The 26,799-nt window shown below is 50.5% G+C and overlaps 2 protein-coding genes across 7 annotated transcripts in view; one reads left to right on the forward strand and one right to left on the reverse strand.

Moving 5' to 3' along the window:
- CDK5RAP1 (CDK5 regulatory subunit associated protein 1) overlaps positions 1–26,799 on the forward strand; it is a 233,106-nt gene that overhangs the window by 99,730 nt on the left and 106,577 nt on the right. The window contains exon 17 of one of the 6 annotated variants that reach the window (XR_007150846.1): positions 8,770–8,906. The exons of the other annotated variants lie outside the window; for them this stretch is intronic. The gene's annotated coding sequence lies outside the window, so the exon portion shown is untranslated. Of the gene's footprint in view, positions 1–8,769; positions 8,907–26,799 lie in introns of those variants that run through there. 6 annotated transcript variants of the gene reach the window in all.
- BPIFB1 (BPI fold containing family B member 1) lies at positions 1,527–26,286 on the reverse strand. Its single transcript, XM_047852463.1, has 16 exons — positions 26,198–26,286; positions 20,621–20,777; positions 19,426–19,567; positions 18,712–18,819; positions 17,674–17,823; positions 16,838–16,919; positions 13,842–13,905; positions 11,975–12,060; positions 10,820–10,999; positions 9,834–9,887; positions 9,160–9,318; positions 7,274–7,341; positions 6,715–6,760; positions 5,768–5,831; positions 4,754–4,830; positions 1,527–1,647 (listed from the first exon to the last, which is right to left on the reverse strand). Exons 2-16 carry the CDS (start codon positions 20,733–20,735, stop codon positions 1,615–1,617), a joined length of 1,428 nt encoding a protein of 475 aa, XP_047708419.1. The 5' UTR covers positions 20,736–20,777; positions 26,198–26,286; the 3' UTR covers positions 1,527–1,614.

Here is a 26,799-nt window from a genome sequence, read left to right on the forward strand (position 1 = left end):
GTGACCCCCGTGGGCACCTGAGCTCGGACCTGTGGGGTGCTGTGTGGGGTTGGAGTTGCCCCCTGCCCCAGGCGGTGAGGAAGCGGGTTATTTATCCATCAACCTCCAGGAAGCCCCTCCTCCAGAAAGAGGTCATGGGTGGCTGGAACCCGGGAGCCATGGCTATTTTGGAGAAGTGCCTCAGACTGGGCGTTGGAGCCACTGTCCTCTAAAGGGTCGTGGGTGGGACAGGGATCCCATCATTGGAACCAGATGGGACCAAAGACCAGAGAGAGGCCCTACCCCATCTTCCAGGCTCCTCGAAGCCCCCCTTCCCCTCAGATCCTTGCACGACCCTAGGGAGCCAGGAGGGACCTGCCCCAGACAAGATGGAGGTTGACTTTCTCATCTTCCTGGTCAGAGACGGTTCAAACCTCAGACTCAGTACGATTTAGAGAAACAGTGGAATGTGATGTGTGGAGAACAGATGGCAAAGTTGTGTCTGGGAGTTGGGGGTGTATGTGGAAGCTGTGGAGCCTGGCACTCAGCAATTGCCCAGCAGGTGTTTGCTTACCCTGTGTAAGTGTCTCGAGCAGAGTCTTGTCCTGTCCCCTGGTGTCCCTCTTGGCCTCGCCCATGTCTTGTAGATAGGAGAAGTTCCTTCCTGGCTGCCTTCCCAGGCTGTCACGATTCGCCTGCCTGTTTACACCCTGAAGGTGGTAATGCCTTTTCCTGAAATACCCAATGTCCCATCCTCTGAGGTCCTTTGTGTAACTGAAGACCTCTGTGTCCTGGGGCAAGCCTGAGTCTAGAGAACAGGGGCCCCATTGTCTGTCTTGAACCTGCTAACATCAGGGAGACAATGGCAGTCACACACTGTCCAAGTGGGAGGGGCCTTTAGTGATAAGACCCAACATCCTGAAGTCCAGGTAACAATAGTGACAATGACATCACCCACAGATGACATGTCTGAGTACCTTCCATGTGCCAGGAACACTTCTCTCTCATTTCATCCTCATGATAGCCATTCAAGGTGGGGACTACAGTTCTCCTCATTTTGTAGAGAGGGAAACTGAGGCCCATAGAGGGGAAGCCACATCCCAAGGGTCAAACTACTGTTGAGGGGTCATGCCAGAATTCAAACCCTAGTTCATTTCTCTCCAGAGTCACACTGTTCAGAGAGCCCTCAATCCATCACGCTGTCTAGATCAACAAAACATGTGTCCCCCACCAAAGAGATGGTCCCACCATAGGTGTTATTGAGGCTGACACAGAAAGAAGGAGGGCACAAATGACTGCCTTATTCTTGAAACCCAGGGAAGCAGCCATGATCTTGGATGTTATCTTTATATAGTCCACGCATGGCCCAGGCATAGCTCGAGCATAGGCCAGATTGGCTGAGATGTGCCTAAACATGACTCTGATGTGGCTTGGATGTTCAGTTCCCAAACCTGCAGATGACTCCTGAGTTGGGACAAAGATACACTCCACGCTGTAGGAGTCACAGACAAGTATTTATTTATTGCAGAGAGAGACAGTCTACAGAGCTGGCTTCCATACTCCTACTGGGACCCAGCCTGCCCTGGATGGCCATCATCCAAGTCTTCACGGGAGACAAGAGGATGGTCCGGGGCTCTACTGGGAGGCCGGGGTGATCACAAGAGAATCCTTGAGTTGGAGGAGAAACACCAATTCAGCGTTTTACCCCCTACCTTGTTGTGGTTTATGCTGGTGTATCTTCCACAAGGTGACCGCTGGCTTTGGGAATCATGACCCTGAACTCACACAGAATTCTTGGAAGGGTCAGAGGAGTAGGGTCTGTCTGTGAACAGTGGTGCTGTGCAGGGGTCTGGAGCACAGGTAAAGTGTCTGCATGCAAAGTATGGGATTGTGTAGGACTGTTGTCCCCGAGCCCAGGTGATCACCAAAACTCCCCAACAAGTTTCATAAAACGCAGATACTTAGGTGTATTCACTGGGTCCAGGCAAGCTAACTTTTTAACAATGCTCTTATTTTTTTTTAAACTAAATGTGATGGAAGGAACTTAACCTATTAGATTTCCCCCAATATTTTATTATGATAATTATTAAACAGAGCAAAGTGGAAAGAATTTTCCAGTGAACACTTGTATACTTAGCACCTAGTTTCTGTCATTAGCTTTTTCTAAACCATACTTGCTTTATCTCATATCTATCCATTTATTCATTCCTCCGGCTAGCTTTTAAAACATATACAGATCTATAAAAAGGAAATTGATGGACTGCTATCTCAAAACAAATGAATAGAGCAAAACAGGAAACTTGGAAACAGACCCAAAGAATGAAACGATACCTTTCCAACCCAAAATACAAATGATGGACCATGCAGTGCAAGTTGATTTAAAAAAAAAAAAATAGAGGAAAGTAGCTAAATGCCTCCTAAGAAGAGATATGTGAAATAAACCAAGCTCTAGCCATTTAGTTGTATGGACACTGCTGTTCATCCAACATGAGTTGAGTGTAGTATGTATTTTAGATAAACTGCTTATATTTTAACTGGATCATTGCAATGTAGTCCATTAGAGTAAGGCCTGTGTATTCATACGTCTGCTGGGTTTTATGGATGAGAAAGCTGGGCTCAGGCTGAAGGACCTGCCTGAGGTCCATGGCTAGAGAGAGGCAGAGCCGGGATTGAAATGGTCCTCTGGCTTCTGAGTCTAGACTTTCAGCCTCTCTCTGTACTATCCACAGCACTGTCCTTGTTTTTGTCCATCGCAGCCAGCTGAAGGGTAGACACAGATTTTGGGGGTGGGCAGCTGGTAGTAAGTCATCCACAACTTGCCTTGGAAGCTAGTTAACAAAGCCTCCTACCCTGCCACCAGTGTGATCTCGTGGCATGTGGAGAGGCATTTCTGAGACTTCTTTCCTTTGTGAATTTCTCCAGAATTTAATAATTCAGGAATTCACTGATACCAATCCACAACTTTAGGAAAATCAGGACTAATAGGAGTTTGGCCTTCTGGCCTTAGGTTGGACACCTTGGCCATGGAAGGATGGGAAATCACCTGTGGATTTTCTTTTCTTTTTTAAATTTTCTTTTTATTTATTTATTTAAAATATTTTAATGTTTTATTTATTTTTGAGAGAGACAGAGAGACAGAGCACGAACAGGGGAGGGACAGAGAGAGGGAGACACAGAATCTGAAACAGGCTCCAGGCTCTGAATTGTCAGCACAGAGCCTGACGCGGGGCTTGAACTCAAAGACCGGGAGATCATGACCTGAGTCAAAGTCAGACACTTAAACTGACTGAGCCACCCAGGTGCCCCTCTTTTTCTTTTTTTTTTTTTTTAAATCTTATTTATTTTGAAAGAGGGAGAGAGAGACCAAGAGAGAGAGAATCCCAAGCAGGCTCCGTGCTGCTTAATAGAGACTGATGCGGGGCTTGATCACTCATGAACTGCGTGATCATGACCTCAGCTGAAATCAAGAGTTGGACAGTCAACTGACTGAGCCACCCAACCTCCCTAGATTTTCTTAATTCTTTTTTTTTTTTAATTTTTTTAACGTTTATTTATTTTTGAGACAGAGAGAGACAGAGCATGAACGGGGGAGGGGCAGAGAGAGAGGGAGACACAGAATCGGAAGCAGGCTCCAGGCAATGAGCCATCAGCCCAGAGCCCGACGCGGGGCTCGAACTCACGGAAAGTGAGATCGTGACCTGAGCCGAAGTCGGACGCTTAACCGACTGAGCCACCCAGGCACCCCTGGATTTTCTTAATTCTTAATAATTCTGCTTTCAGGGTGCCTGGGTAGCTCAGTTGGTTAAGCATCCTATTCTTGGTTTCAGTTCAGGTCATGATCTCATGGTTTTGTGGGTTCGGGCCCTGCATCAGGCTCTGCATCAGTGCGGAGCCTGCTTGAGATTCTCGGTCTCTCTGTCTCTCTCTCTCTGCCCCTCCCCAACTCATGCTGTCTCTGTCTCTCTCAAAATAAGTAAATAAACTAAAAAAAAAAAATCTGCTTTCAATGTCTCCCCCACCTAGAGTGGACTAGAAACTCCAAGAAGGCAGGGGTTTCTGTCTGTTTTGTTCACTGTTGTGATCAGTGCCTGGTACACAGTAAGTGCTTAATAAATGCCTGCTGACTGGCTGGCTGACTGAGAGGAGCCCACCTCACTGTCATTGGCTCCTGCAGAAGTTGGGGACCAAAGCAGGTGTTATGAAGGCAGGTGCAGAGTGCAAATCCCAACTTTGCCACCTATTGTGTGTGTCCTTGGAAATGGATTTGTCATTCACGAGTCTCAGTTTCTCTGTCTGCAAAATGGGGATATACCACATAGGGTGAATGTGAAGACTGAACAAGATGCTGTTGAATGGCACAGAGTGATTATGGGCTATTAAATATTGTTAATGATAATATTTGGGGGTGGGAGTGATGCTGTGATAGCCTCACTCCCTAGTAGGTGTCAAGGGGACATTGCTCAGCGAGCATCTATTAAGCATTTACGGTGTGCCAAGCCTTACTGAATGAATGAACAAACGAATGAATGAGTGAATGAATGAATGAATAACAGGTAGAACAGAAAGAGCCGGAGACAAATGCACCCAGGCTAGGACAGTCGCACTCTTACACTTATAGATGAAGAAGTGAGGCCACGAGAAAAGAAGGGACTTGTCCAAGGGCCCCCATGAGTGACCAGTGGGGTCAGCATTGGAGTGCGGGCCCTACCTCCCAGCTCAGGGCTTCCCCCAGCAACTGTGCCCTCCCTGGGGCAGGATGTTTAATCCCACTCACCTTGGTAAGAAAGCTCGAAGCTTCCTCGAATCCCAAGGCCTTCACCATCGGTATCGAGATCCCGGGTCTTAGTTTGCCTGAAATAACGAATGTGGTCAGAGACTGGGGTGGGATAGAGCAGCCGTGGGCAGGGAACTCGGGACCTGGCACACCCAATTCGGACTGTGCCTCATGCTTCTTGCCTGTTCTCTGGCCCCAGCATCCACCCAGCCTCATCTCCCCTCCCCGTGCTTCCAGCACAGTAGCTGGTAGCTCCAAAGGGCACTCTTCACCTCCTCCCACACCTCTGCTAAAGAACAGCCAGAATGACTGTTCTGTCATAAAGAACGACCTCCCTGTCATTCACAAGGGAGGTGCCTGTACGTTGAGATTTCCTACTCTAATAAAATAATGAAAAAGATGTCGTTGGCATAGGTTAGTAATTCACCTCTCCCTCCCCAACTTGGGGCTTAAGTAGAGTAATCCCACCTTTTCTCTTGACTTCCACCTCTAGTAACACAAATAACAATGCAAACATCAGGAATAGTTAAGAGACGTTGAGACCCAACTGTGCCAGGCACCTCCTTCAGCCCCTTAAAATCATCGTCTCCTTTATGTGCCTGAGCAAGGTACTTTTATTTTCCCATTTTACAGATGGAGAAACTGAGTTAGGATGATAAGGCAGCTTGCTCAAGGCCAGGTAGCCAACAAGAAGGGGAATCGGGACTTGCACCCAGGTCTACCTGAGGCACCTTGAGCATGTCCTAGTTGTCTGTTTACACCTCTGTCTCTCTGCCATCAGCCCTGTGAGGCGGGAGCATTGCCTGGTTTGGCTTTGCATGCCTATGTACTGGCACTAGTAAAGGAACTGGGCTGGAAAGTTGGAGATGGGAGAGGTCATTTCTAGTTGGGTGACCAGGAAGGCTTCCTGGAGGAGATGGAATTTGACAGAAAGTGAGATGCAGACAGGTGGAGTGAAGCATCCACCCTCAAAGCCCTAGGGAGTCGGGGGGGATGGATGGCAAAGGGACGCACCATTCTGGTTTGGCAGTAGGAGGGAGTTGAGGATCTCAGTGGTGACGTTTTTCAGAAGTTCAGGCTGTGAGAGAGAGGGGCATTGTTACCTTGGCTGAGGATCCAGAGTCGTCGTCCCCCCCCCCCCCCCCCCCCCCCCCCAGCTATTCCTAGAATGGGTATGGCCCAGCCCCAGGATCAGGGCAGCCAGGAGACATACTGGAATCCCAGGCCTCTGCCAGTGAGAGCTGTGAGGGATCCAGGGGACCAGACATACTGGGGGCAGTACAAACCCATCTGGGGGATTGGGGAATATTAGAGGGATGCACTCCCTGCCCTCAGGGGCTCCACTGCTCTGTTCTAGCTGAATTTGCCCTGAGGGAATTTCACCCTGTTTCCCAACTTTTGACTTCTCTGGTGAAGCCAGAAGTTCTGATTTTCATGTGAGAACCTCCCCACTTAAAAATTAGCCAAAAAAAAAAAAATAAATAAATAAAAAACAAAACAAAACAAAACATGAGGACCAAAAAACAAAACAAAACGAAACCATGGCAGGAGACAGGAAGCAGCCAGTTTGAGATCCCTGATCCACTCTGTCTCAGCTGGGGAAACAGAGGACCTCAGGGAAGGGGCTGTCCAGGGTCACTGAGATGAGTCTACATGAGCAAAATGAGATTGCAAAAAGGAGGGATTTGTTCTCATTTAGGACCAAAATGTTACAGAAGAAAAGTAAATGTGTATCTGTGCCATTTAGCACGTTCTCAGCTGTGTCCGGCATGCAGCAGGTGCTCAGTAAACACCAGAGCCAGGAGGTTGGACTTTGTGGCTGATAACGTGGAGGCTGGCCAGCCCACCATGGGGCTGCCTATGGGGACCTTGTTCGAAGCAGATCCTGGTCAATGTCTGTCTTTGAAATGGACCATCCCGGGCTGTCCCCTGTGCCCCAGGGACAATCTATTAATACTCACGTTGAACAGGCCAATGCCTGAGTTCATCAAATGGATTCGATCAGAACTGCAACAGAAGATGCCAGTGAGAATGGCCCCTCAGAGGCTCATTCATTCACTCATTCATTCATTCATTCATTCATTCACTCATTCAACAACTATTTATGGAGCACCTACTATGTAGAGCTTGACTTGTTCCAGCAGGCTCTAGTTTGCAACCCCTGAACTCCCTTTGGGGCAACAGGAGGGCTATGGGGTGTGGGGAGAAGTACAAGAGGCAGTTGGAGCCCTGTGCTTCTGGGCTTGGGGTCAGCATCTGGGCTTGACTGTCAAAGCCACTGTCCTGGAGGTGTTTAGAATGAGCTGAGGGGATGGTGCTGGGCAGGCTGTTCCCATGGCTGCTGCAAGGCCACTTTCCTTTCTTTCCCTTTCTCTGACATTTGGTCCCCAAAGCGGGATAGTCCATGCAAGGTCGCCTTTCTGCCCATCTAGGAGTAGCCTTTATTCCATCCATGCTCACACCCCAGAGATTCGAAACATCCCACTGGTCACAGGGTGAGACAGTGATTTACATGTTTACCTGATTTCGTTAAAGCTGAGCATAAGTCGGTCATCTCTGGTGTAAAATTGAGCTTCTGAGCTGGCTTCCTGCAACGAGAGAAGCCCAGGCCCCATTTCTTTCAGGAGTTGCGTCAAGCATGGGCTGTGAGGTTATGGAAGGAGGATCTGGGGTCAGGTCGACACTGTCTAGATCTTAGCTACTGGCTCTGACTTTGGGAAAGGGTTTGGCCTCTCTGGGCCTCGCTTTCCTCTTCTCTTAAATGAGACAGTATTTGTACCCACCGTCTGCTGACCAGATTACAACATGGGGTTGTTGTGGGCAATGATGATGATGATTACAGCTGCCGATATGCACAGAGCCCTCATTGTGTGTCAGGCAGTGTTTTAGTAACTTTATCTGATTATCTCCTTTGATCCTCACAACCCCGTGAAGCGGCTCCTATTATTACCCCATTGTAAAGGTGAGGAAACTGAGGGACAAAGAAGACCAGTAAGCCTCCAGTAAATGTTAACCATTGTTATTATTGGAAGGTCAGTAGCTAGCAAGGTCTCCAATATGGGCGTCAAAGATATACATCAACTTGACCTGTGGGCTGGGTGAGCCTGAGGGCAGAGCCAGGCTCCAGCTCCAGGTCGGATGCACCCAGAGACCAGACTTGTCCTGCAGGCCTGGGCTTGGTGGCCTTTTGAAAAGTGTCTGCCATTGGCCAAGGAGGGGCCAAGTCAATAAAGAGCGAGGCTGGCATGGGCAGTCCCTTCCTTCTGCTGGTTGCGGGGTCAGAATATCCTTTAATATAGGAAGCCAGGGCACTGTGCATCCTGTATTCTTTGTGAACAGTACCCCCTGACAGTGTGGGTGAACAACCTGCACAACTATACGCAGCAACCGTGCTGTAAGGAGAGTGTCAACTTTAGTCTACCAACAGCCGGATACTTCCAGACTCCTAGGTTAAGCATGGTTCCAGTGCCCAAACACGAATCCTGCCTTGTCTTTTCCCTTTGCCCTTTGCCCTCTGTCGTGGATGTGGTTGGGGCCCCACTCAGATCTCCTCTATGGGACTCTCTGGCAGCTCTCCCCGATAAATTACTTTTGTAAGAATCCTTCTCTTAGGCTCTGTTTCTAGGGCCCGACCCTAAGATACCATACTATTGGGATTATCCTTTGGGGACCCCCCACCTCTATACCTTTACCCACAGAGTCCCCCTGCTAAATGGAAACTCTGAGATGTGACCTGCTGGGGTTACTGAGAAAATCAATCAAGAACTTACTTGGAGCTGATTTAGTTCTGCTCATACTTCAGAAGAGGAATTACCCTTCTCCCCCTCAGTCTGTGTGGTTTGGATACAGCCAAACTCCCGACTCAGGTGTATTTTTCTAGCCACACTGATTGGTTCAAGAATGGGCACATGACCCAAGCTCATCCAATGAGAGTTAGCTTTGGGACTTTTGCTGCAACTACCCGGAGGAAAAGAGGCTGGTTCAGCTGATGTTGCCAACCTAATATCTTGATACAGCTTCGGGCACTTCCATGAGAAGATAATCTGTCTGAGGATGAAGGCAGCACGTAGGAAAACACAGCTTCCAGGTGGGAAGAGAAGAATGAAGATGCCATTGTTTGAGCACCTGGATCCAGCTATTTCTGAAGCTAGACCGTCTGGACCTTTCAGTTATATGAACTAATACAATTCCTTCTGTGCATGTGAATTAAGTTTCTACCTAAAGATCCTAACTAATAAAGTCATAGGACCAGAGTTGGACCAAAGCTCCCGGTTCTTGATTCAGAACTCCCCCTCCCCCATCCCTGCCAAGAGTGCTGGAAACAGCAAAGCAAGAGGGGGTGAATAAGACCAGTGAGTAGGAAGGTCCCCCAGGTTGCTGCTCGTGCCATAGACAATTGGACTCACAATGCCCAGGGTGAAGAAGGGGCGGTGGGCTTCATTGGTGGCGAATACTTCTAGCACGATCAATTGGGCCACCTTGGCAGTACCCTGGTCCAGAAGGAGATCTGGGGTCTCTTGAGTTAGGATCTTCACCATCTGTGTGGGCCCCAGCTGATCCGCAGCCTGGAAAGATATGAGATCCGCATAAGGCCTCCCAAGTGCCTCCCCATGGCTCACAGGCCCCACGTAGCCCCTGTGACCTGGCTCCTGTCCACCTTCCTGGCCTCCCTACTTCCTTTCTGTACTTCAGCCACTGTCCTTCTCTCAGAGCCTGGAACGAATTCTTGTTCTCCCCATCTCACAGCCCTTGGTCTTGCTTCTCCCTGTTTGGAATACCCTTCTCTTCAGAGAAGCCCTCTCTAATTTCCTGGATTATATCAGGTGTCCCAGTAATGCCCTCATAACCCCTAGAATCTATCCCTTGTCACCACACTTATAACTGAAATATTATCTGTGTAATATTGATGCAGGTCACACTGCCTTGTTAGAATGAAACTCTGTGAGGACAGGGACCTGGTCTGCTGCAGACACTAGAGCTAGAAGGAAACAGAACAGTCCTACATGTATTTTACTCCTCAGAGGACAGTGCACAGATCACAGCGAGCACCCATCAAACTGCAGACAGCGAATGGACCAACCTTGGTACTGATCACCTTGATGCTTGACTTCAACTGGCGAGCCAGCTCAGGAAGCTGAGGATGAGGGGAAGGCAGAGTGGGTCAGCTGGAGGGGAAAGGGAGGCACACCTCCAGCAGCCCCATTGCCCAGATCCCCAGACCCCCAGAAAACCTGGTGGGTCTGATGGTCCAGGCCCCATGACTGTCACTGGTGGAAAACAGCCCCTATGTCAGCTGCTGTGGGGCATGGGGTTCTCACTGGCCTGGCGTTTTACTGTGAGTTGGTGGTTCTGGGTCTTGGGCAGCTCCCTGCTCCCTGAGGACATAGAGAAGTGACCCAATTCTTACTATAGTCATGAATGTGGTTGCCAGTGACCATTCCTCTTTTCTCATCGTTTTGGTCCCTTACTCTTGAGTTCTAATCTCCAAGACCTTGGTTATCTGTTGCCTATCAGCTGACCCGAACTCCTGCCACCCTCCCATAGCTTTGCGCCTCAGTTTCCCCATTGGTCATTCGAGAGGAGGTGACACACTCCAGCTGATGGGTGGTGATTGTCTGCTATGCTGGGTTAATATAAGGATTCCGGGGCCGTGTCGGCATCTAGGCTCAATTGTAAGGAGGACCCTGATTGATTAGTGATGTCTGCCGTGGGCTCCATAGTGGACAGCAGGGACACGATTGCTGTCCCAGGACCACTCAATATCTAAAATGCCCTTTGGCTTGACAGGACTCTTATTTGGTAGAGGAAGCAGCTGTATCAGGTTCCAGAGGACAGAACTGGGTCTGGCGCTGGATGTTACAAGGAAAGTTGCAGCTTTAGAGCCATATGTCAGAGTCAGGGTCTGTTTGAGGAGGGGGTGAGCTCTTCATTACTGGAGGGATTTAAACTGAGCCTGACAGGGGATTACTGCTCAGAGGCTTAGGGCAGTCCTTGAGGCCCCTTGATTCAGGAAATTGCCATGATGTAGCAGCAGTGGAGGCCCCGTCCTCTCATGCCAAGACTTACCACATAGTCCAACAGGACTATGAGTTCTTCTTGAGGGAGCAAGGCAGCTACAGCAGCATTCACCACATCCTGCCTCACAGTGAGGCTGAAAGGGGTGTTGTCCAGGGCGGGCACCGTTAGGGAAACTGCAGACTCTTTGAACCACTTGGTCACATTTCCTTGAGAGTTCACCAACTTGGCCTAAAGAGACACAAAGCAGAGAGTTGGCTGGGAACCTTAACTCCAAAGTCTTAGCCAATAGCAACCTAGAAGAAAATGACACCATTCATCCTGTTTCCCTTTTTGCATTTGCTGACCGGAAGCTTAGCCCGAGGTGATGAGTTATCTAAGGTGGCCAGCAACCTCTACTCCTCTAGCACCCCTCAGTTAATCTCTGTTTTTAAAACCTAGATACCTTATTTAGCATTTAGGTTTTAAGTTCTCAGATATCTCAGAAACCCTTTGGGTGAAGGGAAAATTCAACACTGCAAGAAAATCGATAAAAATGTTTGATTGTGACAGCTTCCCAAAAGATCCATGAAAACTGGCCTGGGATTCAGGCTTTCCAGGTTGGCCAGGTCCCTCAGGGACTCCAGCCCCAGTGTGAGTGCACGGCCTCACATTTTACAGACAGCTGACAGTTACTGGCCCCCTCTGCCTGCCACTTCATCTTCTTGGTGACTTTATTGTCTACATTTTACTGATGGGGAAACTGAGCCTCAGTGAGGTGACAAAACTTGCCCAAAGTCACACAGCCAGGGAGTTGTGCAGCTGGGAGAGAAACTTAGGTCTGTGTGATCCCCAGTGATGGGTGTTGGTCTTGGGCTCTTGTTTCAAAGTCGTCAGATATTTGGGGTTTGGCAGGGCTTGCCTGAGAGGAAGGCCAAGAGCACCGGTGCGTACTCTGGCCTCTGAGTGGGGAAACCGGGGTTGGAGGACAGATCACTGGGGCTGACGTTCTGCGTGTAGCCCTTGGATTCCACCTGCTGGCGTTCCTCCATCAAGATGGTGTGCGTGGGACACGTTCGGCCCGTGGAGATTTTTCTAAATCAGCCTGCGTGTCCTAACCCTGAGCGGTATCTTCTCCCCTGAAACAGACCCGTGGTGTCTGATCTTTGGCGGTGAGAGAAAGGCAGTGATGTCCCTGCTGTACTTTTGAGGCCCCATGACACTCACCCCCAGCTTCAGCTGGATAACATTACCCTTGATGGCAGGAGACAGAGGGTCAAACTCCAGGTGGTTAGAGCCGAGGGAAATGGGCGCTGCTTGGGACAAGAAGAAAGTTCTGTGAGGGAGGAGGGCAGTATTGGACAGGGCGCTTTGGGGGCTGCATTCGGCCGGTTGGGCTTTTTGTTTGTAGGGAGGAGCAGGAATAGCAGTGTTGATAATGATGATGGGAATGACATTTACTGAGCGTATGTCAAGCACCACAGGCTGTGCTAAACCTTTACACTTACATTCATTTGGTCTTTGCAGTAACCTTAGCAGGTAGGGCCTATCATTACCCCCCATTTTACAGATGGGAAAACTGAGACTCAGAAGAGCAAAATGACTTGCTCAAGGTCACACTGTGAAAGGATTTGAACCCAGTCGGTTCTGTGCCAGAGTCCTGGTTTGGAACAAGACTGAACTATTGCTTATAACTCTCCACCTCCTCCAGGGGATGGTGATCTGCATGCATCCCCGCCCCCTGGGACAGAGTACCTGGTGCACGCCCATCTATGCAAACGATTGCTTGTGTTTGCCTCAGGATTCCCCACTTGGCCGCCAGGTGGCAGTGGTGTCTCATCTGCCCTGGCTGTTGGGCCCGGGAATGGGCGGGGCTACAGAGAGGTTCAGGGACAGGCTCGGGCAGTGAATTCTTGGATCCCCTGCTCCCCTGGAGAGACCTCCTGCCCTGCTCCTGAGGAACAGAGGAGCCAGACAGACTTCCCTTTGAGTCTCAGTAGCCTTGGCTAGTCTGTTCCTACCTCTGAACCTCAACTTTCTCCTCTTAAAATGGGGGTAGGTATAACAGTAATACGTGCTTCGTAGGTTGTACAGGACTGGTACCTATTAAGTTGGCTCATATATGAAGGACTCCAGACTTGGAACTTGCAGAATTGAGTTCAAACCTTCCTCATCCCTAATTTCCTCTGTGAACTTGGACAAATGACTTAATTTCTCTGAGCCTCAGTTTTCTTATCTGTGAAGTGGGGTAATGATGGCCACTTCATGGAATTATCTGAGGAGTCACTGAGGCAGTGTATATAAAACACCCAGCCCAGTAGGTGCTTTGTGGGTGTTCAATGTGTACTAATTCCATTCTTCTCTCCCCCCTCCTCCCTGGTCACCCTTTGAGTGAGCTTCTTCAGATCCTGAAACAGTGGATGGTAGAATTTTCTTCTTCCAGCTAATCCCCACTCTGAGACCTCTGAGGACAGTACAGTTGTGACGTAGGGACAGAAGCCTGGGTCCTCCCATCTCTGCTACTCTTGGGAAGGGAGAAACGACCTCCTTCCTGAGCACACATTTTGTCTTTTCCCTTGTTTTCTCTCCTCAATAAGCCCACAGTAATTGCTATAGCATCTGTTCATTCATTCATTCATTCATTCACTCATTCATCCATTCAGCTCACATTTGCAAACTCTTCTCTGTGCCAGGCAGAGCACCTGCCGTGTGCCTGGGACTTTCCTGTAAACTTGTAATCCTCACTAACAATCTTGTGAGGTAGGGATGTATGAGCCCCATTCTACAGATGAGGAAAGTGAGGATAAGGAAGTGGAGTGGCTTTCCCAAAGTGATAGAACAAGTCAGTGGCAGACCTGGGATTTGAACTTGGAAATCTGGCTCACATAAACTTGCACATGGTAGGTCCTTGTGAAGTCACAGCTGTGGTGAATTCCTGTCTGCTTATCTTTGGGAGGGATCCATGGATGCTCATTCACTTGCTGCTGGGCCAAGTTGCTGTGCAGATGTGACATGGGAGGCCTCTTCTGGGCAGAGCCAGAGCATGGAGGCCAGCTTGGCAGCAAAGGAAAAAGGTGGGAGGGAGCTCACCTACCCCTCACCAGGCTCAGGAGGTCCACATGCATGTCCTCAAAGGCCTCCTTGATCACAGGACACAGCTGCAACAGCACAAATGCAGAGGCTCCATTACTGAGGGGCCGGACCCTAACCCCATAGTGATCCGTGTCTGGCCCACCCAGCCTGAGCCCATGTGTCCATGGCCATAGAGGTTTTTGCCTATGGGATTGAGGACTTGGTGTTGTGTCCACTCCGCCAGCCATCTGTGCCGTCTGGAGCCCTCCCCAGCCCCTGGTGTTGCCTGGGATCTTTTGCAGTGGTTTGTCCCTTCCCCTATGTCCACGGTGTGCCTGGCCAGCCAGCTGCCCTCCCCATCAGACTCTTTGTCCTGTTCACAGGAGCCCATGTTTTCCATAAGAGGGAAATGGAGAATTCATTTCTTCATTCACTTACTTATTCAACCACTGTTTACTGAGTTCCTTCTGCATGTCAGACTCTAGAACGGGGGCGGGCAAGGCAGACCCAGCCAGACTCATGAACAATCTCTGTGCCTTTTGTGGGTCTCTAGCTCCAACACGTCCCTTTGCCCAGTGAGCTCTTCTTCCCCTAAAACTGCTAGCAGTTCTCAGCAGGGGGCTGATTTTGTTGCCTAGGAGATATTTGGAAATTTCTGGAGACATTTTTAGTTGTCACAACTGGGGGGAGGGCTTATTAACGTCTAGTGGATAGAGGCCAGGGATGCCACTAAACACCCCCACAGAGTGTGGGACAGCTCCCACAACAAAGAATTACATGACTCAACTGTCAGTAACGCTGAAGGTAAGAAGCTCTGGTCTAACCTAATCCTGGCCTCACCTATTTTGCTTAAGGAGGAGGTTAAACCTTTCACTCACTTGCTCATGGGACTCCAGAGCCTTGTTCTCTGCTCTAGGCAGCACATTTTCTAGGGCAGTGCACTGAGATTTTGTCACTTTGTCTTAGATGCAATATCCCTGGTGGAAGAATCTTCTGCTAGACCACCCATTGCCACTCTTGAGAGAGGACAGTGCACTTTGAGAAACTTTTCCTATGAAAGTTTTTTATGAACAGTTAGCTTTTTCTGTGAAAAACCCATTCCCTACCCCTAGCTGCTTTGCCAACCCAGAACCCAGGGAGGATGAGGGGCTTGGGCTCGGAGACCCATTCACCTGCCAGGGACCAGCCTGTTCCTCACGGGAAGGGTGTCGCTGGCAATCATCTCTCACAACTCTCTTTCTTTCATTTCCACCAGTGGCTCTCAACCCTAACTACCCATTAGAATCGTCCGGGATACCAGCTAGAACCCTCTAGGATACTAGGGCGCCACCCACATCCATGACATTGGAGTATCTATCAGTATTTTAAAAAGCTACCCCAGGTTGTTCTGATGTGCAGCTGGGGCTGGGGCCCACATATTTACACTGGAAAGGGCTTCAGCATTTTCTAGATGGGCTCCTGTCAGATTTAAGCATGCTGTGCCTTTTCTCTTCGTTTCAGGCAAAATTTTCACATGACCATTGAATCAAATCCACTGAGTCACAGTGAGGAAACGATAGTGATTAACAAAATGCCAATTTTCTCGAATCATTCATTATACTTAACTTTCACCCTTAAAAAGAGATATTATGCAAAGAACATTTTTATGCCATATTTTCTAGTGGAAAATACATTTTTGGCTGGTGAAGTATGATGCCAGTTAAAATATGATTTTGTTGGAGACTGGGAAAAAATTTCTAGCTGGGTCCTACTTTAAGAAACTCCTACCTCTAAGCAGAAATAAAATCTTAAAAGAAAAAAATATCTCACGTAAGAAGAGACAAATTTTACAAAATTCTTCATTTTCAGATTCTTTTTAGAAGTCTCTCTGCATGGTTTAGTAAAGTATTAGGTATGATGCAGCTATTACAATAATTATGAATGTTATATAGTGGCATAGAACATGCGTATAGCTTAAGGACTATTAAATTATATTGATGCTGAGAAGAGCCACATAAAACTATGAATGCATATGGATGGAGATTGGAAGGCAATATATACACAAAAGAGAGAATAGGTGCCAAGTTAAGGTGGAAGGATTATGGGCACTTTCCCCCCAGGTCATTTCAGTTAGTATATCACCTTTTCAATTCAAAAAAGTTTTACTATAAAGAACATCAGTTATCTGACAAGGTGTTTTGATCTCCAGGAGGCCCACTGTGGTGAACCCATCTTGAAATTTACAGTGGAAATCAATGGTCAAAGTGAATGAATCCAACTTACAGTTATAATTCACTGTATATGTGCCCTATAAGGGACATATACACTGAGATTAACGTATGTTTATTGCCTCAGAAAAATAGATCCAGCAGGGCCTGGTGGGGGACAGACCCCTGAAGACCACAGGTTGATCAGGTTGATAGGAGACTCATGTATGCTAGAACCAGCCTGGACCACTTTGCAAGGGCCAAGTGTTAAGTTTTCAGGAATTTCTGAGCCATGTGCTAAACCCAGACATTATTAAAAATTAAATTCTAAATAAATAACTAAATAAAATAAATAAAAGCAAAGCTCATGAGAATTCAAAACTCATCACTTCCTGATGACTTTGTTATATTTTACTCTTATCTATTGCTCTTGAGGTTATTTACGTCTCTTGTATCCGTGTGGCAGAAATACCATAATTAGTGTGCTCCTGTGCCATTCTTCCTGTGACATCACATTAGTAGCTTGAAATTGGCCTCAGAGGAAGTGTCTATACCAGAGAAATCAGCAAGTGCTTCAAATCAGGCTTCCTTTCCCCTCAACCTCTCGAGAGTCGGTTGTTAATAATTTATCAGCACATCGCTGTTCAAGGCCTCCTGGGTGACTTCTGGCAGTTCTGTTACCTTTGCCTCAATGATCCACTGAAAGAATGGTCAGGCCCAGAGTTTTCCTAACTCAAGGAGACACGGGGCCCTTAGCACCAGCTTGCAGTTCCACCCCAGACCCACAGGGGGAGCAATCTTTGCAGGCCAGAGAGGCCGTGATTCCACTTACCTGGGTTTTCACCAGTTTGGGCAGGGCTGGCACCAGGAGGCTCATGACCTTGTTGGCTAAGGAGTTGACCAGAAAGGAGAGCCTTGCGGAGAGGAGAAGGGGAGAGAGATTAGGAAGGGCCAGAGATGACGCTGTTTTATAGAAGGGAACACAGAGCCCAGGGGAAGAAGACACTTGCTCATGGTCACACAGCATGGAGTGTGGAGTAGATCCCCAGCCAGATGTAGACGGTGGCAGAGACTTCTCACGAACTAGGGGCTGGGGGTTGTCTTTAGAAATGTTTGCTGGAGACTGGGATGATGGCATTGGCATTTGTCCCCATTCTCCTGATAAGAAGTGGAGGAAAGCACGATGTTGAGCACCGGCTGTTTGCCATGCACTGTGGGGAATGCTTATGGCTGCAGCCCGATCTCCTCCTGTCACTGTGGCCTGGAAGCGGAGGCATAGGGATGCACCTTGCCAGCATTGCACAGACAGTAAATGAAGACGATGCATTTGCCTGACTCCAAAGTGTGTTTTTACCCAATGCTCCACTCAAGGCTGCCTGAGGTGGTTTGAGGCGCCCTAAGAATGTGGCTCCTCTCCGCCTTCAAATGTTTGCCCCACTTCCTGGCATGATGCCTGAAATCCCACCATCCTTGATTCTGCTCTTGATGTCTTGAACTTTCTTTGGCATCACAGATTCCCTGGAAGGAGCTTCAGCCAAGAGTCAGGAGGGATATAAGTCCCTTTCTTTCTCTGGGCTTCAGTGTTCTCCATCTGTAAAATGGGGCAAGGCCACAACCTGGTCCCCTCCCAGGCATGGTGGGAACCCAGAGGCAGGTGGCCACACTCACTTTTGCAGCAGGCTGATGCGCAGGCTCCCATGGCTATTGGAGCAGTCCTCGAGGACGAGGTGGGTGTGGCCCCTCTCACTGGCGTTCACTGTGATGATGGCTTGGACCTCTGTCTGCATGTGCATCTCCACGATGGTCTTGACCAGGGGCCTGGGAGTGGAGGTGTCCATGCTGTCTCAGCCCCAGGTCCGGGCAAACATGCAGTCTGTCTCTCTCACCTCCCAGCTCAAGCGCCTCTGCTGATTCTCTGCGTCTCCCCCAGTTTCCACCCCACCATGTCCCAGGCTCAGGGTTTGGATCCCTCTCCTGGTTTAAATCCTCTGCATATATCAACAGCTCCCAAACTGATACCCAACTCCGTACCCAGATGTCTGACAGGTGCTGCAAATTTAACATGTACAAAATTGAACTCCAGCTCCTTCCCCAAACCTGCTCCTCTCATGATCGTTCCTGTCTTGGTTGCTGACCACTCCGTCCTGCCAGTTGCACAGGCAAAATCCCTGGGGACAGTCTTGACCCCCCCCCCCCCGCCCCTCTCTCTCTCTCTCTCTGGCACTGTGTCCATCAGAAAATCCTGTTGCTTCTACTTACCTCTGAAACATATTCAGAGTCTGATCACTGCTCACCACCTTCCTGCCTCCAAACCCTGGTCCAAGCCATCGCTGGCTCCTCCTGAATGTAACAGTAGCTTCTGGACGCCCTCCCTACCTCCAAACACACAGCCAGAGGGATTCTTTAAAAGTTAAATCATGTCTTGTCCCTCTTCTGCTCAGAACCCTCCATGGTTCCCATTTCACTCAGTAAAAGCCAAGTCTTCACCTTGGCCCACAAAGCGCCACAAAGCCCTCACCTCCCACCATTCTCCCCCCCTCTCTCCACTCTCTTTGCCATTCTTTGGACAAAGCAGGTGCCTCAGGATCTTTGCACTTGCTCTTCCCTCTGCTTGGGACTCTCTTTACCAGATACCTGCCTGGAGAAAAGGGGCGATGTGTAAATGAACCTGTCAGGCCTGCTGTGTCTGACTGAGGAGACACTCACGTGTTAAGTCCAGCCACCATGTCCAGGGGGATCTTGACCGCCAGCCCTTGGCCTTCATCTGAGGGTTGCACCAGCAGTTGGAGGATGTTGGCTGAGGTGACTTTCAGCCTAGGTGGGACATGGGACACATGAGATTCATACCTTATGCTCAGCTGAGTATCATCCCCAAACCTGCCCACTGCATCTTTCCTGTCTCCCCTGGTGGCCAGCCAGGGGTTTCTGCCCAGCAGCTGGACCTAAATCCTGTCCCCTGACTCCTCGCCAGCATGGCCTGGCCCCCTCCCTCCCTGTCACCACTGCTCAAAATGCTCCCATGATTCCCCCATGTTGGAGACTAATCCCAGTTCCTTGGGCTGACTTGGAAGACTCTTTGTGATGTGGCCCCGCTGACCTCCGTCCTCACCTTGGGGGCTTGAGTGCCAGCTCTTCTGACGGACTCTCACCCGTCTGTGCATTTGCCCAGGCTGGTCCCACTGCCTGGAATGCCATTTTCTTCTTGTCTTCTGGTGAGCACGGAGTCATTGGCTCACCTGTTCCCTCCACTGAGAAGTGTCACTCTATCCCTTCACTCTCCTACCCCAGGGGACCTTCCTCTGGGGTCACCCTGTTAGGGTACCTGTGTCACTGTCTTATGGTCATCGTTAACTCCTCTGGGAGCTTCTGAAGGAGGTGTGGGGAACGAGCTAGCGCCTAGGTCTGTCCCGCTCCACTCACCAGATGATATGGTTCAGGATGGAGTTCACCAGGTTGCCTAGTATGGGGATGCCCCCGGCTGGCTTCTCCCGTATGGTGCTGAGCAGTGGCAGCTGCTGGAGGATGTTGACGGCGTCGTGATCCTTCAACTCCTGTGTCAGCCCTGGAGGCAGATCCTAGAGATCAGGGTCCAGCAGGAGGGGCAAGACGGACGGCATGGCAGTGGCTTCAGGCTGGGAGGGGACATTGCTCAGGGCTACCTGGACCCGGACGTAAGGGCAAGGGGATGGATGACTGTCTGCTGTGGAGACGTGGCTTTGAGGATGATGGTCTAGATGAGCCGTTTTCACATAAAGACGAAGGTAGGGGCATAGGTGGGACCATTCACGCTCCGAGCATTGCCAGCCTCTGCGGGAACACTGGCCAGGATACTGGCGTATGGACCTGCATCCCTCCCGCCAGCCGGCAGCAAGCTCTGGAGCCAAGAGGCAGGGAACCCACAAGACCGTGTTGGGGCTGGTTTTGCTGCCAACACACACTTGCTAACAATTCTCTGGCACCCACATCATATGGGCCTGTTGTCCAAAGAGCCTCAGGTGCCGAGCTGAGATAGGAGAGGCCGGGAGTCCTGGGTTCTGGTCCCTGCTGGACTTTCCCCCCGCGGCCAGAGCCCATTTGGCTTGTATGAAGAGCAGGTCAGGAGTTCCAGCTGCTCCAGAGGCAGCTCCAGAAGCAGCCCTCAGCCCATGACTGATGGGAATCGCTGTATAAATACCCCAGCTCCTTCAGCCTGCAGGCAGAATGACCCAGGTGTGTTTCCCCCACTGTGTCCCAGACTCCCTGTGTGTTACTGCCTCTCGGCAACAAAGCCGTCTTTTTGTCTGCTCCGTGACGATGGAGGTGGGCCCCGTAAATATTCCTCCTCTGCCAGCTGGAAAAATGTGGAGCCTTGTCCATGGAGGCTCTGGAGGGACGTAAAGAAGGAAGGGGCCCAGTGGAATCATGGAATTTAAGGGAGGATCTTGGAATCGTGGACTCTTGAGGTCATAGACACTCCTAATCTTTATAACTCATCCTCTCGAGTCTCACCCTGGACCTGGGATCGCAGCTGTGCCTTGCACACCCCCAGTGATGGGGGACTCCCTCCCTCATTCGGAGGGCCACTCCACCTGCCCTCTTGCCTTATGGCAGTGAGGCTTGGGCAGCGGAGACTTACTCTCTTTGATGACTTCACGGCCGAGGCTAAGAACCGCAGGGGGGCGGAGGGTGGTTTCAGCCAAAGTCACTGCCAGCAAACCACAGAGGAGGGTGAAGGTTAATGGGCCAGCCATCTTTCTGGGGATCGGTGAGCAGCGCGTGATAGGTGAAGGAACCTGGGGTAAGCACAGGAGGCCCTGTTAGCTGGGCAGAGAGGTCAAGGACAGGCCCACCATGCCTGGTGACTTGGGGCATAAAGTCCAGAAGAGGCTGTTTAGTGAAGTGGTTAAGAGTGTGGGCTCTGGAGGCCGACTTTTGGGTCTGTGTCCTGCCTCTGCCACTAGGTGCTAGTTGTGTGGCCTTAGATAATCAGTTTAGCCTCTCTGCCTCAGTTTTCTCATCTGGCAAATGGGCCTAATGAAATAGTACCTGCCTTCATAGAGTCTGGCACTTAAAACCCTCTACAATCCAACCTTGGCCAGCTTCACCTCCTGCTTATTCCCCTCTTGCTCTATAAAGTTCCAGTCATTCCAAACTGCTCGAAGTTCCCAGAATATAGCCCCATTCTCTCCTGTTTCTGTGCCTTTGTTCTAACGCTTCCTGCTTCCGGTAGTGTGTTTCCCCTTCCTTATCTGCCTGCTGAACTCTTATTCATCCTTTAAACTCTGCTCACATTTCCCTTTCTCTGTAAAGTTTTTCCCTTCCTGCAGTCAGAGGCCCTGCACTATGCTTGGAGAAATGCTGCCTTGGGGGCTGCTGTGTGCCCAGGACAGGAAGTTTGGAGAAAGGAGGGCAATGGTTATTCAGGTAGGACGCAAAGTGGGCAGGAAATTTGCTTGATTGATACGAAGGGGCCTGAGAAGGGATAGGTGGCTGCTTGAACCCAGGGAGAGAAGGGCAGAGAGAGGGAGGAAGAGGCCCGTGGGTGCCTCCTGGCAGAGGGACTTGGCTGCTCCTTGGCTGCTCTGTGCCCTCCATGGGGCAGAGCATCAGCCCCTGGAAGCTGGTCCTGAGCCCTCCAGCCTGCACCCTGGCTCAGTCTCCAAGCCCCCAGGCAAACTTCTGCCTCCTGCTTGGAGGGAGGGAAGATGCTGACCTGGAGATCCAAGCCCTTGCTCGGCTCAGCATGTGGGTTTCTTGCTGCCAAAGACAAGCATGGCATCTGGATGGCATGTGTCTCTCGGCTAGGGCAACATGAGCTCTCCGAGACACTTGCTATAATGGTTCAACATCTGTCTCCCAGACTGGGCTGTGAGCTCTGGGAGGAGTGTTGGGTCTACCTGCTCCTCGTTGTGTCCCAAGCACCTGGCATTGTGTCCCAAACACCTGTGGGTGTCTAATAAATAAATGGTTGCTGAATGAATGAATGGCCTCGGGAGCCTTGGGAAAACGGGGAATCTGAGCCAGACCAACCGAGCAGGTCTGGGCCATCAAGACTGAGAGTGGAGGAGAAGTATCATGGGCCTCACGGCCAGATAGACCCGAGCTGGAGGCCTGCTGCTACCACTTGCTGTGTGATCTTGGGCAAATGACTTACCCTCTCTGAGCCTCAGTTTTCCATCTGTAAAAATAAGGGGTAATTATAGTACTTGTATCACAGCGTTGTTGGGAAGATTGAATGAGCCACAAGTGTTCATGAGTATTGGCTGTTTTTATGATGATGGTAGTATAACTAATACTGGGGTCAGAAGGAACCACCTTGGAATCAAAGCCAGAAGGTAAGAGAGGTGGTGCCCGGCACCCTGCTCTTCTGCCCAGGAAGCCCCCACCCCACTCCATAATCTTTTTCTTTCAAACACCCTGACCCTATTTCCCTTCATTATCTTTGCACACCACCCTGTCCTCTGATCAGAGTGCTCAGGGAGCCAATAGTATGGTAGCATCCCCTCCTGTGGAAAAGGGTCTCCTCCCCAGATCCAAGCACCATACCCACACCCGCCACATCATGCCTCACCTCCTGGCCTTTGCTTATGCGGTTCCCTTTACAATGGGATGCCTTTCTCTCTTCCTTTGTCCAGCCAACTTCTGCTTGGCTTCTCAAGTGACATGCCACCTCTTCCAGGAAGCCTTTCTTGACTGCTCTTTACCACAATGTCCCTGGTCTTTCCTTGAGCACAGCATGTATCACACTGGCCCATGTTGGGAATTACTTGAGGGCCCGGTTAGTCTGATACTTCTCTTTGTCCCCAGAATCACTCCAGCATAGAGCTGGGCACAGAATAATTGCTGTGTGTGCAGGGTGGGTTTATGTCATTGGGATCAGGCCAAGGAAAGACTCAGCCAGTCCAATTCCTTCGTCACTGCTCTTTGGTCTTCTGGGCAAGGGAGCTGAGAGCTGAGAGCCTCTACCCTCTACTAGGAGGGTCCTAGTAGACTAAGGGAGCTTACCTCCAGGACAGGCCTCCCTCCTGGTCTTGACCTGACTGCAACAGGTGTCTCCAGCTTAGAACCTTTCTGGTGCCCTAGGCTTTCAGGCCGTTTCCTACACCTTTACCTGGACACGCCGGAGTCCTCAGTCTTCTCTCCTCGGACACTGGGTCTGGAAGTCTAACCTTATATCTTACACACCCCAGTCTGGGAAGTCACCCTTTGCATTTGGGCTGAGACCTTGGGCTGGGCTGAGGTCTCCAAGGTAAATATTTGTGGCTGCTGGTGAACCACATCCCTGCCTGGAGGCAGCCTTGGGATTCCAGCTTCCCAGGATTTGGAGAGAGGAGGGTCTGGGCTGCCATGAGGGGTGGGCGGGGCGCTGGGGCACCTGGCAGAGGAACTGAATCAGGCACAGTGTGGCCTGTGAAAGGGGCTCCCTGCCTTCTGGACAGTCACTCCCACGGGGACAATGATGAGAACGGTAGCAGTGACGATGTATTAAGCGCCTACAACATGGCAGGTGCCACCCTAGGCTTTACATTGGTCGTGTCAATAGAGCCTCGTCCCCACCAGGATCGGTACCATTGTCACAACGTCACCACGGAGGAACCTGCCTCACACAGTCAGCAAATGGCAGAGCCAGGATTCAGCCAGAACTCTGACTTCAAAACCTATCTGGGGATGTCTCTACAGCTTGGCAGATATAAAAGGTCCTGAGGACAGTCTGGGTCCGAGTCCTAGCTCCGCCATTTCCATGATATGTGACTTGGGGGACATCCCCTAACTTCTCCAAGTCTCAGCTTTTCATCTGTGAAATGGGAACAATAGTAGCACCCACATACTAGTATGCTGAGAGGAGCACAGTGGACATGGCTCAGAGTGTAGGTCCTGGCACAGAGTACGTGCTCAATAAATGTGAGTGGTTGTTGCTATGTTATCACTGCTTGTCATAGGATGGGCCTTTCTTTGCTGTGTGACCCTGGGGAAAGTACTTCACATCTCTGGGCCTCAGTGTCCTCATCGATAAGGTGGGGATGATATAGTAGCACCTCCCGCACAGGCTGCTGAGAGTGTGAACTGAGGTGCATGCTCACGTAGCACTTAGCAAGTACTTTCAGTGATTCACTGGGCAATGATTATACCCACTGTGCCTTGCGTCCGCCTTCAGGAATCTCCGCGAACATGTGTGGAACGAATGAGTAATGAGGCGTGCCTGCGAACCGAGGGAACAAAGCCATGGTCCCACAGGACCCCTATCACCCATTGCCTCATTTAACCTGCGGGCACTCAGACGGGTGTCGGCAGCCCCGGGCTCACCAAGGGCACCTGAGGCTCAGGGAGGTGGGTGACTTGCTCCAGGTCCCACGGCCAGGGCTGCCGGAGCTGGGACTGGAGTCCAGTCTACCTAGTCCAGACCATAAGCTCTTTCCACCCACTGTCCTTTCCCCAAGTGACTCCAGGCCAGTGTCGGGAGGGCGGGATGTGAACATGGCCTTTTGATGTGATCTGGGGAGGCATCCTTGCTGCCCTGCTTCGATTGGTGGCTTGTGGCTCAGAGCTGAGAGGGCCATTGCTGAATCTTGCAGGGGGACAAGAGGGCGGCAGTGAATGCCCCGAGGCCCCTCAGTGTGTGGGTTGCCTGGCCCTGGCCCTCTCCCCCTCCTGGAGTTGTCAAGGGGAAAAAGGCAAGAGCATTTGCCATCCTGCCGTGTGTGCAAGTGTGCCAAACACCCAAAGACGAGACGCTTTGGGAGTCAGGGAGGCCTCCTGGAGGGGTCTTGCCAGTCCCTTGGGCGCGTCTCCAGAGAGCCAAGTGCTGCCTCTTGTGCTCCTCGGCTGGTCATGCCTGCTGCCTGTGAACAATGCCCCTCTGTGGGAGGCCTGCGTCCAGTGCCAGGGCCTGGGCCTGCCTTAGCTCCTGCTTCCTGCCTCTTGGCCCTGATACACTCGCTGGAGTCACCATGCACGACTCCTCTCTGTTGGCCTGACACACCTTGGAGCCCAGGGCCGGCATGGCCCTGTCCTCAGTGCCGCTCAGCGCTCCCATCAGACTGCTGATGGCCTTTCTGTCCCGCTCTCACCTCTTTCCAGCTCCCAGGCCTTTGCTTGTGCTGTGTCCTGTTCCTGGAATGCCTGGTCCATTCCCTCAAAGATCCATCTTGCCCCATCTGGGCAGCGGGACAGGGGAAAGCCTTTGGAGTCTGACAGATGTGGTTCAATCCTTGCTCTTGGGTTCATCAACTGTGAGGCCACGGGAAAATTGCTTCCCTCTGTGAGCCTCTGTTTCCTCAGTTGTAAATTAGGACTGTTTTGACAGTCACATAAGATAATGTGAAATTCTTGGAACATCAGAGAATTCAGTAAATGGTAAATGCTGTTATTATTGTTGGAATATTAACGTCACTGATCTTCAAGGCCTAATTCAGAAGGCAAGATCTGCATAGAGCTGCCCGACTGTTGCCCCACCTGGACCGATATCCTCCCGGGAGCCCCCAAAGTACCAATTATTTACTCTCTTGGGATTTGGATCCTCTTCTGCCTTGAGAGATGTCCACTTTATCCATCCACCCATCCATGCATTCACTAATTCATTCCAGTCTCCTCTCTGGTCTCCCCCTTCCCACCCTTAGTTCCTCCCCCCACCCCACCAAAATCCAATTTCCACCCAGCAGCCTGAGTTAGCTTTTATTTTTTTTTTTAATTTTTTATGTTTATTCATTTTTGAAAGACAGAGACAGAGCACAAGCAGGGGTGGGGCGGAGAGAGAGGGGGGACACAGAATCCGAAACAGGCTCTAGGCTCTGAGCTGTCAACACAAGTCCCCACGTGGGGCTTGAACTCACAAACGGTGAGATCATGACCTGAGCCGAAGCCGGATGCTCAACCAACTGAGCCACCCAGGCGCCCCCTGAGTTAGCTTTTAAAAAATCACTCAGATTTTGCCACATCTGTGCTTATTAACAGCACCCCCCCCCCCCCCCCCCCCCCCCGCCAAAGGCCTCCATGGCTCTTACAAGAAAATCCAAGCTTGACAAGGTCCTGCCTGGTTGGCTGCAGCTCGCCTCTCAGGGCTCATCGCTCATCACTTTGCTTCTCTCTCCTCTCACTCCTACCTCAGGGCCTTTGCACATGCTGAGCCCTCTCCCAGGAGTGCTCTTCTCCCAGCTTGGCTCCCTCTCATTCCCCAAGCCTCAGCTTCAGTGTCCCCTCCTTGGAAAGGCCTTACCTGGCCACCCTTGCTAAGGTAGGGGTCTTCTTGCTCTTCTCTCTCACTGCTCACTGATGGGTGTCCCCACCGGCACTCAGGTCTGCAAACTAGCACCATGGTTCCACGGATGATGTCACATACTAAGAAAAGGGGCCAGAACACAGTGCAAGCTGATAGCCAAGAACCGGTCGCACCACCCTTGGTTCTGCCATGTGGAGGCTTCTGACCCAGATCAAGGTGATAAAGAATCATGAGGGCAAAGAAGGAAGGTCTGTGAGGGTATTTCTTTTTTTTTTTTTATTCAAAAAATTTTTTCTAAATGTTTTTATTTATTTATTTTTGAGACAGAGAGAGAGCGTGAGCAGGGGAGGGGCAGAGAGAGAGCGAGGCACAGAATCCGAAGCAGGCTCCAGGCTCTGAGCTGTCAGCACAGAGCCCAAGGCGGGGCTCGAACTCACAGACGGTGTGATCATGACCTGAGCCAAAGTCGGACGCTCAACCGACTGAGCCACCCAGGCGCCCTGTGAGGGTATTTCTTTCTTTTTTTTTTCTTTAATTTTAATTTTTTATTTTTTAAAATTTCCACCGAGATTAGTTAGCATATAGTGCAACAGTGATTT

This window comes from Prionailurus viverrinus, chromosome A3 (assembly GCF_022837055.1).
Source record: "Prionailurus viverrinus isolate Anna chromosome A3, UM_Priviv_1.0, whole genome shotgun sequence".
In the NCBI taxonomy this organism is placed as follows: Eukaryota; Metazoa; Chordata; class Mammalia; order Carnivora; family Felidae; genus Prionailurus; species Prionailurus viverrinus.